The 19,965-nt window shown below is 38.6% G+C and overlaps 2 protein-coding genes across 4 annotated transcripts; both read right to left on the reverse strand.

The window, feature by feature from the left end:
• Window positions 1–4,360: 4,360 nt before the first annotated feature.
• LOC117231586 (lysozyme) lies at window positions 4,361–6,095 on the reverse strand. The gene has a single exon (XM_033490158.1). It carries the CDS (start codon window positions 6,021–6,023, stop codon window positions 5,556–5,558), a length of 468 nt encoding a protein of 155 aa, XP_033346049.1. The 5' UTR covers window positions 6,024–6,095; the 3' UTR covers window positions 4,361–5,555.
• A 987-nt stretch (window positions 6,096–7,082) lies between these two features.
• Window positions 7,083–18,082, reverse strand: LOC117231585 (chondroitin sulfate synthase 1). 3 transcript variants are annotated; one of them, XM_033490155.1, is made up of 7 exons: window positions 17,747–18,082; window positions 14,460–14,554; window positions 13,057–14,047; window positions 10,807–10,947; window positions 10,551–10,731; window positions 9,151–9,507; window positions 7,083–9,034 (listed from the first exon to the last, which is right to left on the reverse strand). In XM_033490155.1, the coding sequence occupies exons 3-7, from the start codon at window positions 13,873–13,875 to the stop codon at window positions 8,073–8,075; spliced, it is 2,460 nt and encodes an 819-aa protein (XP_033346046.1). In that variant the 5' UTR covers window positions 13,876–14,047; window positions 14,460–14,554; window positions 17,747–18,082; the 3' UTR covers window positions 7,083–8,072. The 3 variants fall into 3 exon arrangements, with proteins under 3 accessions (XP_033346046.1, XP_033346048.1, XP_033346047.1); XM_033490157.1 differs by lacking the exon at window positions 17,747–18,082 and adding an exon at window positions 17,534–17,558; XM_033490156.1 differs by lacking the exon at window positions 17,747–18,082 and adding an exon at window positions 17,137–17,520.
• Between the last annotated feature and the right edge of the window lie 1,883 nt (window positions 18,083–19,965).

A 19,965-nucleotide genomic window follows, 5' to 3' on the forward strand; every position in this document is an offset into this window, starting at 1 on the left:
GACAGTCATTTTATCATAATACATAATGACTCAAGCAAAGAAATCCAATCGTACTCTCATTTATCGTCGTCTTTGACGTGGTTTTCAATATTAGGCAAGGAGCTTCTTGCATTTCTTCATCCAACCATTCCACACCTTGAATCCTTCTACACTTTGGATCTGTTTCACGCACTCGATATCTTCTTCGATGTCATCGTTCGCGAAATCCTTCAAATACTTCCAATGTCTTCTGGAGCACCATTTGGCGCTGTTTATCTGAAAGTCTCCATAAGTGTACCAGTCTTCGGACTAGTGACCAACTGTGTGTTCGATCCACTCTTGCTCTCCATAAAGCGAGCTCAGTTGCTGATCCACCTGACTCTCCATCCGAACAGCCAGATGAGGCAGGATCAAGCGGAGTTTCGTCTCTCGGTTTATTTGTCCTGCCGTTATAATTTTGTTATTGACGAAATTGGACGAAGAAAGTGAATCAGTAATCATCAAAATGTTGGATGCAAATATACTATCCCGTGGAGGATGTAGCGGCACATGACTTACAGGATGATTCCAATCGAGGATGACTCATGTTATTGTTTTGCCTCGGAGTATTTACATCGTTATGATACACGAAATGTAATAATAAACAAACTCCGGACAAAACAATATACAACCGAAGTCGAATTTTAACTTTGCGGTACTCCCCCGACCAGTATAAATAAACAAACACGATCCTTGAGGACAATCAGTATCGAGCATTCTTATAGCGATTAGTATTGAGCAAACGTAAGCATTACCTTGTATGCGCATATCGAGCAACACTGAGCGAACGACGACTAAATAATTTTAAATACATTTGGCTACACTAAGTATCAACTAGTCTAGTCATTAATCTACAACACGTTTAATCGTCCTCCACAAGGATTCAAATATCACGCGACTTGCTTCACCGTATGTGTTGCGCAGTGACGAGCGATATGCGATGCCCCAAGCTTGAACGATAAATTGTGATTTCTTAATGCACGTGTGCCAAGAATGTCCGACGATAGGTGTATTTTTGCATTTCGTTTTCGCATTTCGTTTTCGCCTACTTTGCTGCCACGCGTCGTGGACAGGTTGCTTCGATGATCTTACGATTGGTCCAAAATTTTCCTTCATACATGTTCGTTTTATTTTCTTTTATCTCTTAACGACAATTGTATCTTCCGTTTTTATCGAATTGTGCCGTAAGAAATTCCTAATTGATATTACGGAGAATTGATAAGAATATATACATGCTTCGCTAATAAATAAACAACTTCAAGATCGGAATATTTTGTATAGGTTTTTTATATTCTTCATTATTTGTAAATGTTTGCACCGAAATGTTTATGAACACATTAAATAAATGGATTCTTCGTACATATAGAATTTTATTTTATGTTATAAATATTATAGTGAATTCCTTTCTTTTTTTTTTTTTTTTTTTGGTGCTATTGACGAAGAGCTGTCTAGCATGGGCGTTTAGTTAGAATAGTCAGAAACGAGAGAGTTGAGGAAAGATTCACAGGATATCGCTTAATTGCGGCCGTCGACTAATTGGAAGGTTTCGTCACGCTCTTTAAATGGACCTTGAGTGGAATCTTTAAAGCTAAAGACACGTTCTAATGGTGGAAAATATGGACGATGTCGGAAACAATTCCCTCGATATATGGAAATATATATAGAGTCGAACTGATAGGAGAGAAAGGATTTGTTATCTTCAAGACGTAATTCAAATGTGATAGGAAATTTCTTATCAAGGTACATTTGGCACTGACGCAACGCGATTATTTAATAAAGAAGTTTTATTTAAAGTTTGATGAAACAATTCCAGCGTCTTAACCAATTGCATAATCGATTATGCAAGTTGGAAAATTTGCATTGTTAGATATCTTTTATAGTACATCGTTATTTAAGTACAAGTAATGTCTAATAGACAGTATGTAAAGTGTTCGCAAATAAAAGTCTATACATAAAACGGAATAATGTCACATATAGTTACAAACTTTGTTCAAGAGTAACGTTACGCTCCGTACTTGGTGAGCATTGGTACTTGAGTCGTTTTAAGATGCTTATTTATAAAAATATTGCTTTTTGTACTAAACTAGCAACGATTTTCATATAGATTCTTCGTCTTTCTCATATTATAATATTTGTTATAGTACGATGTGGCAAAAGTACCAGTTTACTCTCCTGGTGAAATGAAATTCATTCCACACGTGTTACACGCTAATAGCAGCCAAGAGAGACGCATCATATTCATAACGTAAATAATAACAAAATTTCAATTAATTAATAGTTAATATATATGATATGTATCAATATCGATTATCGCAAAGTCTTGTTCTTCGATATTTCTCAATACTCTGCGTATCGATGGAGTAATTTCTATACGTAATATACAGGGTGGTTGGCAACCGGTGGTACAAGCGGAAAGGGGGTGATTCTACGCGAAAAAGGAAGTCGAAAATATAGAATAAAAATTTTTCGTTTGAGGCTTTGTTTTCGAGAAAATCGACTTTGAATTTTCGCTCGGTACGCGTGCACTTTATCACGTCTCGTTATCACTGCAGATCGTTGTCTCGATTGACGTTATGTTGATAAACACTTCCAATGTGACCGAAGTGTTTTCCTACCTATTAACTTACTATCCGACTTTTGCCGCTATCCACTATCAGTACCTATTAGTCTACCATCATGTCTACATACAGCATCAGCCGCAGCTGATCATTACAGACACCGGTATCCCAATCGTCGACATCCTGACAGACGTGTTATTCAAAGAGCAGAACGAACCCTCGGCGAATATGGTTCTTTTGAAAAACTTAGACGACATGGTGGTCGTCGACGACGCGTTAGTGTAAATGTTGAAGAGCAAATACTAAAGGACATTTTGGAACATCCTGACATAAGTGCAAGAAACCTTTCTTTGCGGTATAATCTTAATTGCTTCACGATTCTTCGAATTCTACACGAAAACAACTTACATGCTTATCATATCACCAGAGTACAAGGACTCATGCCTCATAATAAGATTTCGCGAAAGGCATTTTGTCATTGGTTGCTTCAACAGCATGCCAACGATGCAGAATTGCTGTTAAAAATTTTATGAACCGATGAAGCGAAATTTACAAGGGACGGCATGTTCAATGTCCATAACATGCATAATTGGCAAAATGAGAATCCTCACTCTATTCTTGAAACACATTTTCAAGTAAGATGGAACGTAAACGTCTGGGCTGGCATAATCGGACATCTAATTATTGGGTCATATTTTTTCGAAGGAAATGTAACGTCAGCAGCATATTTCGATTTCTTACAAAACAAACTACCGGAATTATTAGAAGATGTGCCGCTGAGAACTAGAGGAAGTTTAATTTTTCAACAAGACGATGCAGCGCCACATTTTAGTCGTCATGTGAGAGATTTTTTAAACCAACATTACCAAGGCTGGATTGGTCGTGCTGGAACAGTAGCTTGGCCACCACGCTCTCCTGACTTAACGCCGCTTGACTTTTATTTATGGAGCCATATTAAATCAATTGTCTATTCTGAAAAAATCGCAAATTGAGAGCAATTGAAAGAAAAGATTATTGTAACCTTTCATACTTTAAAACAATCAAATATGTTAGAAAGTGTTCATAGAAATTTAATTAGAAGAGCAGAAGTATGTGTTCGGCAGAATGGGCATCATTTTCAGCAATTTTTGTAATAATAAACTTTATGATTACTTCATATTATTTCATTATGTATTCCTAATTTTCCGTTTCTGTTACGAGACAACGATCTACAGTGAGATCCGTTATAACAAGACGCGATAAAGTGCACGCGTATCAAGCGAAAATTCAAAGTCGATTTTCTCGAAAACAAAGCCTCAAACGAAAAATTTTTATTCTATATTTTCGATTTCTTTTTTCGCGTAGAATCACCCCCTTTCCGCTTGTACCACTCTGTATACATACGAAAATAACGTAATTAATTTATACATACGAATCGAACGTTTAATATCCTTTTCGTTAAATAAATTAACCTTCTGCGTGTCTCTATTTCATTAAATTAAATCTGAAGTTTGGTGAGCATTGTCTGTCTGTTTTGTGATCACCACGATAATTCTATTAGGACAGAACAGCGACTCTTAAGTTGTATTCACTTAGCAGTACTTGTTCGAATCCACTTAATACAATGTTTACTAAATGTTTGATAAATTCCAAGCAACAATAATTATTCTTCATCCTGAGGCGACTAAACGCATCACAACATTCGCAGAATTAACGAATCGTTTTCCTGTAATTAGAAAATTATCCAAACAATTAAGCATTGATAGATGCTTAATCTACTCCATAACAGAGACGCACAAAACAAATTTAATTTACGATTATAGACACGTATATTTCTTCATCCACCATAAATTCACAGATACACATATCAAAGCAGATACATAGATGTATAATTTCTTCGCTGTTATCAGTGAAATGTGCAGTAGACTATATTGATAACCGCTTAGAAGTATCCAGGCATTTGATTTGATTGAAAAATCTCGAACAAATCGAACTTAAACGATTCTAATATTTATAACCACCATATCTATCTTGAACCGATTAGATTGATTTTTGAAAGATAGCATAATAAAATTTACATCGTGGTTGTCCAACCTTATAGAATTATTTTATTGTTTCTTAAACTCATCTTCGGATGATAATCTCCACTTGCTTCCTTAATCTTGAAATTATAAAACAGATTAAGAGGAGTGTTCTAAATCGATAGATAAAGTCCTTGCCCCTCCTGCATAATCGAACTATTATATTAAGTTTACAAGTCACAAGTGACAATACAATATTACCAAACATCCGCTTTTGATAACAACGAGTTTAATGATAAGCTGAATGATATCTTGCCCGACAGTTTTAGAGATTATAGGTCGTTCGATTCTTCTTTCTGATGAAAAATTAGAAAATCCTTAAGAAAAGTCTACGGCATACAACTTGTGATTTGTCAATTTGCAAAATGCTATTCGTTGATAAATTATTGTGCAGGAGAGCCCTGAAGCTAACATACCTACCGTTACTTAAAAGGCAAATTTATGTAGCAGTATATATTCCAACAATAAGTAGTAAAATATATTATTGTTGTTTCTCAATAGGCAATTCAAATTTATAGCTTGGCGATGTCATAAAAATGTAGCGAGCAATGTTCCTAAATTCCAGTTCATCGTTAATTTATGCATTTTGCTAAAAATCTAGAGTAACATATCGTTATTCTAAATCAATCAAACTGTCCACATACTTATAAGCACCAATATACGTCGCACTAGAGTGACCTGTGATCCCATTCACAAATCACGACTTGCAGTTATTATAAAACTTCATCGTTCTATATGGTATACACAATCGGTCGCGATGAATGGTGGTGCTGATAGTAACAACAGCCTTACGTCAGACAGACTATACATGATATATGTTTATAGCAACCAACACCTAATAGTTCATGAACCCCAGTGACGCGATACTATGACAATCGTTTTATCACAGTACATACTGATTCAAAAAAAAAATATTCAATCATACTGTCACGCGTCGTCTTCGTCGACGTCGTTTGCAGTTCCCAATATTAGGCAGAGGTTTGTTCTTGCATTTCTTCATCCAGCCATCCCACGCCTTGAATCCTTCCATACTTTGAATCTTTTTGGCGCACTCGATGTCATCTGTGATATCGTCATTGGCGAAATCCTCGCAACGTTTGTTACAAATGCCTCCGCTGTGTCCTCTGGAACACCATTTGGCGCTATTTATCTGAAAGATTCCATAACTGTAGCTGGAGGCAGTCTTCGGACCAGTGATCAATTGTGTGTTCAATCCACTTTCGCTCTCCATCAAGCAGACCCAATTGCTGATTAAGCTTCTTTGGACTTTAGCTCGTTGAAGCTCCTGCACGGCTTCACACTGCGTCAAAATCCTTCCTTCCACCTGGCTGTCTATCAGAACAGCCAGAAGGGACAGGATCAAGCAGAGCTTCGTCTTTCGCTTCATTTGTCTGACGATTGTTATCGATCAGATCGAAGGGTGAACCGATAGCCAGTAGACTGTTCGAACACTACTTCGACGAGAATTCACGCTTAAATATCAGACCACTTGTTTCACCGCTTGTGCCGCGCTGCGACGAATGATATGAGACGACCCTGAGCTTGAGCGATAAATTGTAATTTCCTAAGCCCCGCGCGGCCGGAAAGAATGTCTGGCGACCGGTGTCTTTGTTCTTCTTTCTACGATTCTACTTTGGCGTCACTCGTCGTAGACAGGTTGTTTCGTTAATCTTACGATTGATTCGATGTTCTTTTCCGTACACGTTTCTTTCATTTTATTTTATTTCTTAATGATAATCGTATCTCCCTTTTTAATTGATTTATATCGTACGAAGTTCTTAATTGATATTACGCAGAATTGATAAGAATATGTACACGCTTTGCCAACAAATAAACAACTTTAAGATCGCAATGTTGTGTGTGGTATTCTTTAAATACTTTATTACTTGCAGCTGTTTATGTGGATGTTCATGCAAATATGTGTTTCTACGAACGCGATTAAATAGATGGATTCTTCACACATATATAATTTTATTTGATATTAGAAATATTATGAATTATTAATATAATGAACTCCTCTCATTAAATATCCTCTATTTTGATATTTCCCATACTGCTTAAATATTTGTAGAATTCAACTGCATATAACGTACGTACATCGTATATCTTTTAGGGATTTGAAGTGAATCTATTGGAAGGATTGCTGAGGAACTACCTAAAATGGGTGTATAGTTAGAATGATCAGAAACGGGAGATGTTGAGGAAAGATTCACGGGATATCGGTTAATTGGAAGGTTTCGTTCTTTAAAGGGACCTTGAGTGAAGCCTTATAAGCTGTAGACACTTTCTAATGGAGAAAAATATAGATAATATCGGAAACGATTGCCTCGATGGATATAAATATAAAATCGAATTGACAGGAGAAAAAAAATCTAGTATCTTCAAGATGTAATTGAAGAGCGATAGGAAATTTTTTTATCGAGGTACAACGATTAACGCAACACGATTATTTAATAGATAAATTTTATTTGCAATCCGATGAAGCAAGTCCAGTATCTTAACCACTTGCATAAATGATTATGCAAGTTGCAAAACTTGTATTGCTAGACATTCTTTTATAGCCGATCGTGATTAAGGTAAAAATAAAATAAAATAGGCAGTATTTAAATTGTTCATGAATAAAAATCTATACAGAAGGCACAATAATATCACATGTACTTACAACATTCGTTCAAGGGTAATGTTACACTGTATTCTTAAAGAGTATTGGCATCTTAAATCGTCTTAAGTTACTTATTCACAAAATTATTTCTGTTTATACGAAACTAGCGGAGATTTCTATAATAAATTCTTCATCCTTTTTATATCATAAAAGAAACAAATTTGTTATAATACGATGTGGTATTAATTTACTCTTATGGTCGAAATGAATAGTATTCGGTACGCGTTACACACTAATAGCAACCGAAAGCGATATATCACGTTCGTAACGCAAACAACATGGAAATTTGTATTAATTAATAGCTAATATGCAAAATATGTATTAATATCGATTATCGTAAAGTTTTGCTCTTTGATATTTCTTAATACTCTGCATATCAATGGCGATTTCTATATGTAACGTATACGAAAATATGATAATCAACCTACACATACGAATAGAACATTTAATACCTTTTCATTACATAAATATTTCCATTAAATTATTTTCATTAAATTAAATTTGAAGTTTAGAATCTGTTTTATCGATGCAGCGAGCAAGTCACAGTTGCAAACGTGACCATTATGGTAGTCCAATTAGGACAAAGACTTTGGTGAATTCGCGAACAATTATTAATTATCATTCGGTGCGAACTTCGATGTAAGATTCGTTGTCACACCCCGTATTTACAAAATGTCCTATCTACGAAACATTCTGGCACCATCATGGTTGCAAACATAATTTCTACCTTAACAACCGAGATACAGTAGATATCTTCAGCCTTTAGAAAGTCGTTCAACCCGCTGCACGCGTCAAGTTCTCTCTTCTGGCTTTGGCAAATTGCAGTATCTCCGGATTTTCGTAGATCATTTTAGCCAGAGTCTCTATCCCAGCGATTGTGTCAGTCTTGGTTCCCATGCACATGGACCACTGTGTCTCTGAAAGATCCTTGCTGCACTCAACGTCATGATAAATGTGAATCAAATCCTTGTCAGCCGCCCTAAATATCTTAATATTGGATTTCACCACTTTCTCGTAGAAATCCACGTCCTCTTTGCCCCATCCTTGGATAGACAAATTGAAACCACCCACGCTTTTGTAATCCTGTTTGTACAAGGAGACGATACCGAATCCAAACTGCCTCCAATATCCCGATATTTCGTTTATGGCGAACGTATCTTGTTTTCTGTTACCTTTGTAAACGACCTTTGGATCATACTGACTGAACACCACCGGGAAATATATTTGTCTACCTAGAAGGCTGTTTGCGCGAATTCTGTAGAGAGCCGACTCGGTAAATACGATATCGACGTCAACGAAGAACATCAAATCGTCGTCCTTCAATCTTGACACACCGAAATTCAGAGCTTTGGCTCGAGAAAATGTACCAGAGACAGGAATTATATCGATGCTGACGCTACGATACTTGTATTTTAATTGTTCTATCAAGTCTATCGTTCGATTGAACGAATCTTCTGTTTCGCGACGATACAGAATAACTAAAAGTGCCGTTTTTTCTCCGCTCGTCAAACAGATCTCTTCGTAGTTTTGTAGGAACCTTCGGAAAACCTCGTACCTTCCGGATAAAGGTAGGATGAAGTGAATAATCTTGCTCTTGACTGGATCCTCTTCCTCGAAGTTGAAATTCAGGTTTAGAAATCCACCACGGAATATGTTTTGCAGAGATTTGTCGTTTTGCTGACTTCTTCGCGTCTCGTCGACTTCCTCACCGTTCACGGTCTCTCGTATTTCTAGGCCTGTGAGCAAAAAACCAACGCATCTTTCGAATCGCCGTTTCCTATTCGTCTCGCATTTTACTACGTCGCTTTTTACGAAACGGTGGAAAATCTGTCAGATGAGATATGAAGGATACCTGTGAAGTGTTGGTGAAGGTACACGTGCCTCCTAACGGGCAACGTAACCTTTCTGCCTCTGTACTTTCGGTACACCAAAAGAAGATCCAATATAGTGTCAGCGCCGTAAGAATCCACTCGCCTGTATCCGTATAGAGTTGACCTTTCCTCGACGACTCGGCCACGCTGCCGTGAACAGGCATTTATAGAGGCCATTACTTCCCTCGTGATGTCCTCCAGACCTTCCTTTATGTCACTGTGAATTCTTCTCCTGGGATTGGAATCGCCTAAACTGTACTCGGATCTTGACAAAAAATCCCAAGGAATTACTTCGTCGCTACTTGTCGGTTTAAACGAACGAAGTCCTGCTGGAACACCTGGTTAAAACAGAAAAAAGAGGATTTTTATTAACACATTCTTATCTTGTGAGAAATTTACACCTCCGCTTGAAAATTCGAGTACATTATATTTCCTTGAAAACTAGGAAATGTTACGTATTTATTAAGAGATTACTTAGCTTGATATTTTATATAACAACGAAAGTACGAAGTATTAACATATTTTTAATTTTATTATAAAATTGATGCGACTTAAGGTCTGTAATTTACATTAAATACTTAAATTTTATTAATGACAAAAGATATCCATGGACTTTATATGAACAGATACAGCATGTTACTACTATCCCTCTCGTTTGAACAACACTGTATTAGAAAATTTTGTTAATCAATTAAACGATAAATGTATTTGTTTTCAGTGAAACTGCTCCCAATTTTAATGCATTAAGTTTTCCTTACAAGAAGATCGAAAGAAATGTATTTTATTTTTATTATCAACATCGTCGATAGCTGACAGGAAATTATTTTTTCACACAGCCCGAAGAATATTTGGTCATGAAAGACTTACATAGATGCATAGAACTGATTCGTACAAGATACGATAATTATGTATACGATGGAAAAGTATGACTCTCTGGTTCCATTAGCGTATTGAAAATTTTATTAGCATGATACGAACGCGGATGTAAAGCAGGAGCAGTTGGTGAGTGCTTGCTCGCGTATTAGACGTGAATACGTCTGTAAGTGCAGAAAATGGAAATGAATAGAATCATTGAAAATGATCGAAGTGCTGATCGTTTCGTCTGATGGGCTCAAACGAATCGTGTCGTAGCTCGTTTCTGCAACGCCACGTCTGTCCGACGATCAATTCGCACGGGCTAATCGGCCTAAATGGTTCTATTAATAACGCACATCCAGGGAAACGCGATTGTTCTTCAAATGAACGATTCGAAACCCGTAAAATATTTCCGAGCACGGAAACCTTCTTGCGACATCGAATTTATCTTAACGACGTCGCTTAACCGCCCACGTTCCTCGTGGAAATTTTACGACCTCGGAATTCCTGGGAAATATTCATTTACCTAATATTTCTGTGTCATCGGGATATTCTTTCGAGTAGCGATTAACTGGAAATAGTGGAACACCATCGGCTATTTCGAAATTCTTGAGATTTTCCACGCTAATTCCTAACTGTTTCGCCATCGTGTAAATATCCCTGTGAAGATTGAGTCTCTCCTGTTGCAAATCTTGAATCTGTAGCCCCTAAAACGGAAATAGAGAAGGTTTTGCAACTTGCAGAGGAAACTAGCAAGTAATATTACGCCAGTCGATACCAACCCTCATGTAATTGTGCAACCTGTACATGTGAGGTGGACTTTTAACAGGATGCAAAGTAATAGCACGGTGAACTTCTTTTTTCTTCAAGTTTCCGGTGAACGCCTGTGCTCCACTACTGTTGTGATATAGAATGGACTGCATCTGTAACAACGAAAGCATCGAGTATCGTTAGCTGCAATTGCCATTAAAGGGACAGAAATAAATGACAACCGTCGTCGTTTATTTTGTTACATAGTCTATAATTTAGTATCGCGATAATTATTTTTATATTGCAAACGATATTTCAAAATTGAAATTACTATCTATTTGATCATTTTTCTGTCGATGAAATTTATTGATTTTTAGACAATAAAGATTTGGAGATTCCTTGGTAAATATTATTGAGACGAATTTTTATAATTCGAAGTAAAAGCAGGCTTGACGTATACAATTTTTACTGATTTAATGTCTGATGATAAATATTATCAGCAACATGAAACTGCATCTTACCGAGACTGCAGAACAAGTGTTAATCAAGCTGCGAGACTGGGTGTGGTGGTGTCTTATTACAGGGTATTATTCTAGTATTACATCGCTCAAGTTAACTCGTCCATGTTCTAGTATTGTCTGTTTTCAGTGTTCCTTTGAGCAATTTACAAATTATGTTATTGAAAATATGAATTTGCTAATCATCTTAGGATGTTTCGAAGAAGAAATGAAATTTGAGCTTCATCTGCAAATACATTTCATATGGACCAATCTGGTGATTGAAATGTCAAAAAAGATGTCATTTGTTATCTTATTACTTGATATTTAAATCGTAGTGCTGTTACTGCAAGCTTAATACGTGGAGCAATCAATCGATTGACAGGGGAAAAACGTTAAAACAAACACTTCGTACTTATTGCATGTAGTATGAATAGCTATTAAGTGTTTCGACCTTACGACGAACGTCAAGACGGGAACATACAGTAGGTTAGCAGGCTACGATTTGTTCGAATCTAACGACTAACATCCTCATCTCTGTATTTTGCGTCCCGAATGAGTTATTCCATTATTTCAATCCACGTCTCCCCATAAGTCAATATTTCCAGGCATTTACATTTTCCAAGAAGAGAATGTTGGATTTAGGAGTTAAATGTGTTCCCCGATAAAAATGTCTAACATGTATATTTCTTTTTCTTTTCTTTTTTTACCTATTCAAATTTTGTATTTAAACAAGAAGAGACAAAGAAGGGAAAATAAAGAAGGATCTATCTTTTCTCTTCTTTCTTTCATATTGGAAGTTCCTCGATCTAGCGTGACCGCTTTTCCTAACACGATATAAAACGGTAGAAAAAGAATTATTTTATCGAACCATGATTCTGTCGATGTGGTCGTCAGCAGATGCAGCGTGACATAATAATTCGCATTGCAACATCGTGCAACCATGAACGTAACCGTGCAGTTCGATTAAATTATTGCAAGGAGTGCGATAAGAGATTCAAGCGCTGAGTGCTGCAAATTGTTACTTAAGCACCTCGACCTAATGTTGAGTGTCAAGATGGAGGAGAATGACTCGATCTGGCCACTGGGTTACCAGGGTACTATTCGCTTGTACTTAACGACTAACATCCTCATCTGTACATTGTACCTTCCGAGTTAACTCAATGATAGCGTACCCTGTATATGATGCAGATGCGTAGCTTATGTATTTAAACCGATAATACGTATCGTGTGGGCCCTGTTTAGACCGTGCGAAAATTCTATTACATCCTACTAAACAACAGTTATTAAACTGCTTCTAGAAATAATCAATTATCAACGACACAGGACATGAATTTTTTCAAGGGTTTCAAAGAAATTGCGAATTCTTGGGGAAATGACCGTTACCTCAAGCAAGATTCCATTAACGTCCAGCCTATTATCAAGGTATATCTAAGTACGTATTACGTTCTGTGGGATAGCACGTTGTTTTAATGAACCGTGAGCCTGTGTCGATCAACAAATTACACGTGATACGTACGTCCCCAGTAACTATGTTGTATCAGGAGAGAGTAGTAAACTGAACGACCGAAAATAGATTTAATAGTTATATGACCGACGATGAGATTCATAAAGTGGTCGAACGAAGCGGAGGAACATTACATAGAAGAACTACGAAAATAAACTTTACGACAATCATTCTGCGCGGAACTTACACGACAATTAAGCGATAGAAGGAAAAAGAAAAAGAAAGAACGCCAACAACTTGTCGCGAGCGAGCAAAAGTTTGGAAAGAAAGAAAATTACCTCGTAACTCCAGGTACAAGGTATACCGGCGTACTTCTGCACGCACCTTCCCAATTCGACGTCTTCATGCGTAGTGTACAAATGTCTCAGACAATACTTGATGTGCGGCACGATCCTCCTTAAGGTCTCCCTGGACAGAATAACACCTGGCCCACCCATACAAAAGTTCTCGTCGTACTCCAACGATAGCAGACCGAATTCCTCGGAGTTGCCTCTGCCTGCTTGGCCAATGTACATGGCCCTCTTGGAGTTGACGGATCGTAGCAATTTCTCCAGACGATCCGTTCTCACGTAGACGTCGTCGTCGGCTCTGAGGAACCACTCGAAACGATCCCCATAATTGTTCCACATGTATTGTAGCATCATAAATGACTTCTTCTGCGGTGGATAAGTGTCGTCGACCCGTGGCAAAGGTACCAAAGGTAGGTCTGGACAATTACCTGGGACGACGGAGTTTTCGGACGAAAAGAAGGCAATTTTGCCTGGAAGCTCTTTACCCCAAGTCTCGTAAACCGCTTTAGCTCTCGAGTCTAGATATTTGCCAGCAGTCATTACGCCCACGAAGACCAAGCTGGTCGACGAACTGTTTATCTGTTCATCGTCGTCCAATTTGGGAACGTTTCGTGCCGACGATCTGATCAACATTCGTGGTCCAGGCATCGAAGACGAGTAAACATTTAATCGCTGGTGATGGCTCGACGAGAGTATCTTGTAGCTTTGAATGAGAAAACCTAGGACAAGGCCCAGTATCAGGCCTAGAATGGCACTGGCCAATCCACGCCGTTTACGCATCACTGGGTGAAACGTCACCTCTTCCATTGATACTCTTCCGGGGTGCCTGGACCTCCGGCTAGGTTCATCGTCATCTTTCTAACCGTCGCGATCCTCTTCTTTAATGATTTCAATGTGCTAATTAGCGTAATTGCTGGGAATTCCTCGTACGATCCCATTGCTCCTCTTTCTCGACACTGAGCGCGAGTTCTGCTCAGACCTGTTGAACAACCGTTCATAATTCTTCTTTAGAATCTGATCCACGACGGTTTGGCATTTAAAATCCAGTGAACAAATATCGCTTTGTAATCGTCAGAAAAAACAGAAGTCGAAAGAGAAACGAAGACACCCCTCTGAATTGGCAATTCGGTTCGTTAAAAGGCATTCACTGGACTTTGGCTCACGTTTGTTTGCCATTTAAAGAACAAACTTTGCCTGTGTATTTTTCACCGCACCCGGCGAGACTACAAAAGCGTTCGTTGTTTAACTAGCCATTTATTTTTACGTTAACCTCGCGGCTGATGAGTCCACCGAAATCTATAATCTTTGTCAACGATATGGTATCTTTAAATATGACGTAATCAACTGGTCTCTCCGTTCACAGTTACCACAAGTAAACCACGACTACTTACGTTCAACATGTTCTACCACCTCGATTCCTTCCACTGCATTTCTCCGAATTCCATGGTGCAGCAGTTTTCAACGCGAATCGGTCGTTCATGTTAATCTGAAAGATACGCAAAACACTGTTGCTAGATACAGAGCAAACAATACGCGGATAAAATAAAGATTAATACGGTCAATATATTAATACGGCCAATCGAGGTCGCACACGTGCTAAATAATACTTGGACTGGAACCTTCGAGTCGGCAATTAATGACTGATCTTCTTTCATCGCGGTTACTCTTTGACACATTAAATATTTCGTAATTGTCCGGTCGTAAATTCCGATAGATTGATACGATAATTCGTATTCATTCGTCGTTCGAACGCCTATGGTCTGAGACAATTTATAGTCGACGACGGCCGATCAAGATGTCCCTTGATAATATTCATTGTAATAAACTCGATCGTAACCTTTCGATAAAGATGATCAGACATCTGTTGTACTTGAAGATTATTTCTCGAATAGGGGTCAGGAGTTTAACGATTCCGTTTTCGTACAATTTCCTGCAACGTCGTAAGAACGGTGATAAGAAAATGAACAGACCTGGCACTGTGTGAGTCCGAACAGCCGCAGGATACAGAATATAATAGCGTCTAGAAATGAGAACCTGGCGCCGTTAGAAGAAATCGTCGATCAATTAACCCGCTAGTTCAGTCACTGTTTTAGCAAATATGGAAGAATTTCCTACATCGTCAAGTTAGTCTGTGACTCGAATTCTTCACATATATTTTTTAATTTCTTTAGAAGTACCGTTAAATATTTTTTCCGCGTGTTTCAAATTACATACGTGGAGATCGTAAGCATCCTACTTAAGCGTGTCGCGATGTTCATCTCAGTAATGGATAATGCGAGAAACGACCACGTTTGTTGAGTCGTCTCCTAAATGGTTAGTGGAGATTTATTCCCTAAATCGGCGTAGACAAAGAATCGTCCCTTGAGGAAACCGGTTCCAGGCACGATCCTGCATATCTGAATGCGGGCAGTCATTGAATTTCGATGCATGACGTCCTTTTGTTCGCGCGGAGCTAACGAGACAAAACGTATGTAGTACATCGCCGATTCGAAACTTAATTATTTGGGTCAAGATATGTTTTAATTATACATTTGCGAATAAATTAATGTGCGACTATTTCGTTCTTCATAATCGTAAATAATATATTACCACCAATGATTGAATCGCCTTTCCAAAGTCCGTACGCGATAATAAAACAGAATTTTGATTCCGAATCTTTCGATCACGCTGATCAACTCCACAGATTGAAATAGAGAGAGAGAGAGAGAGAGAGAGAGAGGTAAGAACCAGAGATACTATTTCCTAAAAATCATCTTGAAATTTCTAATTATTTATGTCATCTCCTTGTAATAAGTAGATTCATTTAAAAAAGTCCCCCGTTTTTTTAAGGCATTGAATATTAGTTCTGCACCTGGTTCATAAATTGAAAACTACACGAACAGTGGAATTAATTAGTTTGTCTTTCGACAGACTAATTCGATTGTAAGAGACGAATCTAAATGTTCACGAGATACTCATAGGATAGTGGGATTTAATCAAGAAGAAAGTACTTTCGCGTTAACTGTAAATTAATTATTCGTTAAATGAAAGGTCGCTGATGGTCATCGTCGATTGTTCCCAATGGTTATTCGCACACCCGTGTTTCCGTTCTCACAATCTTCTCGCGTTTATTCTCACCAGGAACTAAGAAGAAACAAATTCCCGTTAAAATCCGTGATTAATGTAAATTGTCTCGATTTGTACAAAAATATCCGATAGCAAGTGACACATAAATTCAATATCCGTTCGTGATATTTTAATCTTATCGCTTTCAAGGAAAGATTGTTCGGAATAATAACAGTTTGAAGATAATTTTGAAGTATCGGTGCGAAAAAATCGTTGCGATTACATTTGTTACATTTTTTTTCTACGAATCTATAATTTCACGGAGAAACGGGGAAACGAAAATTTCTAGAAAAATTCAGCTTGATACCGTTAGAAGTTTCCGAGAAACGATACGCGAGGGTCGTGAAAGGTGTTGACAATCGTGATTACACGGTCGAATCGGTGAATCCACGAAATCCCGGTGTTCATCCCGTTAAAGGATGCGATTCGAAGTGACGTGCACGAACGAGGACGAACGAAAGGCGGGAGAACCGGTTTAAGCCGAAAGTCAGCTCCAGATCTCCTCTAGTTCCTACGGTAGAATACGACTTCTAGTTCTATATAGGGGAGATAAGGATGAACTAGCGCGGATGAGTCGCTTGGAACAAGAATCTCCACAGTCATCAATACCATAAAAGAAAATGTCAATGCACTTTCATCTCCTTTATCTTTGACGCGAAGAAAATCTAATTTGAAGTTGATGCAGCAGAATACGATTATTTTTATTAGACGATGCAGGATGAACAATTCAAAGATTACCGAATGAAAAATTGTCATGAAATTCTATTCCGTTTATCGAACGTTCGTTAAAGAACGAGGAAATCCCCATGTTAATTTTAATCGCCTCTGCATGATAGATTTGCATACATTTCTTAGTGAGTCAGAACAAAGTGGTCGGCTGAGTAAAAACACGTTGCGATCAAAGATTCTCGTGACCGCCGACGTTCATGAACTTCGGGACGATGGTATTTTCGAAAGACTGACCTGACCCATCCATTAAAAGCTGTTACTGGAACGAGACCTCCGCTAATTGTTCCCACAGACATCGAGCCGCGTTCAAGACACAGAATCACCGGAGCAACAAAGACACGTTAGACGACTAGGTTCAACGTGATCGTGACTCGAATCGAAGACAATCTGAGCCTGTCCGATCAACCGGTGGAAGTCTCCAAGAGTCATCGACTTTTCGAGTCCGAGAGCACGATAATAACGAAAGGAACGATTCTAGTTCACGGCTGAACAATCTCGTTAAACGACAACTCGATCTTCTAAACAAATATCCTTTGTCCTCCTGGCATCGTAATTTGTTAAACGCGGAAGCACTTACGTAAGTCAGCCGGCAAATGAAATTTCAAATTTCATCCGGGAATTAAAATTTCACCTTCGGTTAAATATTTTTTTTCGTCCGCCGACGAGACTTTCTCACGATCACTATTTCACCGAAAAAACTTGGATTGTTCTACACTATATCTTCTTCGACATTTCACCATTCAATTTACCAATGGTGTTCGCGTATTGCTATTAAGAGAAGTAACAAGCAAATCACTGATCATCGCTCGCGGATACATGTATCTTGTCTCCCGAGGCAACTTACTCTTCTTCGTGCTGGTCGTCTACCCGGCTGATGGGATTCACGTTGAGCGTGTACACGTGGGTCTATCTGACGCCGAAAAAAGCCATGTTACGGCCTCGCAGCATCCGCCACGGCATGACAGAAACCGTAACCCGTAAGATGACGACAGAAACGTGGAAAGGCCCACGGAATACACCGCACTGGCACCGACCGCGGTCGTGTTGCGAGCAGGATGTCGGAGCAGCGACTGAACGAGACGAGCTGGCTAGTAGCAGTCAGACAGTCGGGCAAGCAGTTGTCGGGCAACAAGCAGTCAAGCTAGAACCAGCCTGATCGGCTTGCCGGGGTATACTAAAGCTTTTCAAGCGACGAGGCAGAAACTTTTCGTTCAGATACGATGGAAATGAGTCGATACGCAGGCTTCACTCTCTGCTCCTGACCTCGGCTACTTTCGACAGCTTCCGATTCGGAGGATTCTTTTGCTTCTCCTTTTCTGACTATGACGCGTATGATCATCGATGCTAGCTGAATTCTTTAACATTTTTAGAGGCATGTGCGCGACTCTTAAAGTGGGGATGTGAAAAATTATGTAAGAACCTGTGGTAGGCATTGCTTAAACGAGTTTCCTGCTAAATATTTTTTAATACGACCAGAAACTTGCGAGATATTATGTTGCCAAAGTATTCGTGGCGAGGTTCGTGCGCGGGTTCCGTGACAAGAAGTGAACTGTAAAATTGTTTTATTTCTATATAGAACAGACATTGAATTGTTTAATCTCGTCGAGGTAGCTTCTATTTTTAATGGATGGTCGGTTGTCGATATAGACGTGATTAATTAAATTTTGGAGCAAACGGTACGGTCGAACACATACAGGGTCTAAATTTAGAACTCGTGACCCTCTAAAAGTACTCTTATCTGTAGCACGTTATACACCTTGAGACGGTGACATCTTTAGAAGAAAAATGAACAAAATTTTTCACAGGAATCGTGACAGCTAAGAGATACACTGTCAACTTGCATCTTTTTTCATATAGAGCGTACTGTCTATATCGCTGTCTATAGCGTACACTATAGCAAACATATAGGAATAACTTTATCAAAGATAAAGTAGTCTTATCGTTCTTGGTATCGTCAGAGTGATTCTAAATACGAAATTAAAACCGATTGCTCGTGTATCTATTGCCATGTAAATACGATACATTCTGTACCACGCGCCTTCGATTGTCGGCAAACGGGACGTTTGTTTACTCTCGATGAGCGCCAAGAGAGGACATGTGTATATGAGTATATCTGGTTAACGTATTGTGTAACTAGATGCGTAAAATAAATTATGTATGTAGCCAACGCCTACGCGGTCGTCGCGTGCTAGAAAGTAGCACACAACGAACAGTACTAAGCGCCGACTAGTAAGAACAGTCGAAGCTGACACACTATAGCATCGTGTCCGTAAAGCAGGAACTTCCGTCGAAATAGAAGCGAATTGAACTACCTTTACGCTTCGTGAATTTTATATTATCTTCCATTCGCCATGCTCGAGCTTTGCTCGAGCGGAACGATCGGATTAAGACGCAAACCGTAGACGTAGGTGTACTATGAGAATTTCAAAAAGATCGACTAGCGACACGCGATTATTTACAGCGACATTTGGTTATCCATATCTTGATATGGTATTTTAATATGTACTTCTATTCGTTTAATTTTGATAGCTGCTTATTTCACGATCGTTGATCAAGACGAACTATGAAGCGATTGGATAACGCTAGTTCTATGATGATTCAAATGATTACAGTGAAGTCTAGACCGGATGAATCAGTCGAAAGAGGAAAGTTTGCTCGTGACGAGACGGGTTAAATAATTTTATTTTTAGCCGCTTCGTGGATATCCTCCGGGCCGGAAAGCAGTGGAGAAAGAGGAACCAATCCCTCGAATTCTACACATGTGATAACCTCTAGTTTAGGCCATCTTCGTTATGGTTTTTGGTCGACGAATATGCTTTATTGCGTTTGGAGAAATGCGTGATCTTTAACGACGTGTAGGACGGAAAAGAGGGTGAAAACGTATCTAGGCACACATTTGAAAAAGTAACAGTATCGGCATAAGTCTTTAACTGTTCATGTCTCGGATGTTTAGAATCTGTTACTTCTATCCTCTAGTGAAATTTATTTGATCAGCTCCTTTCGAATGAACACGTGTTCTTTTTTCGTAGTGACGTAACACTAAATACTTAAACAAAAATTCAA

The sequence above is a fragment of the Bombus vosnesenskii genome, unplaced genomic scaffold (genome assembly GCF_011952255.1).
Source record: "Bombus vosnesenskii isolate JDL3184/JDL3185 unplaced genomic scaffold, Bvos_JDL3184-5_v1.1 scf7180000013273, whole genome shotgun sequence".
Taxonomy (NCBI): Eukaryota; Metazoa; Arthropoda; class Insecta; order Hymenoptera; family Apidae; genus Bombus; species Bombus vosnesenskii.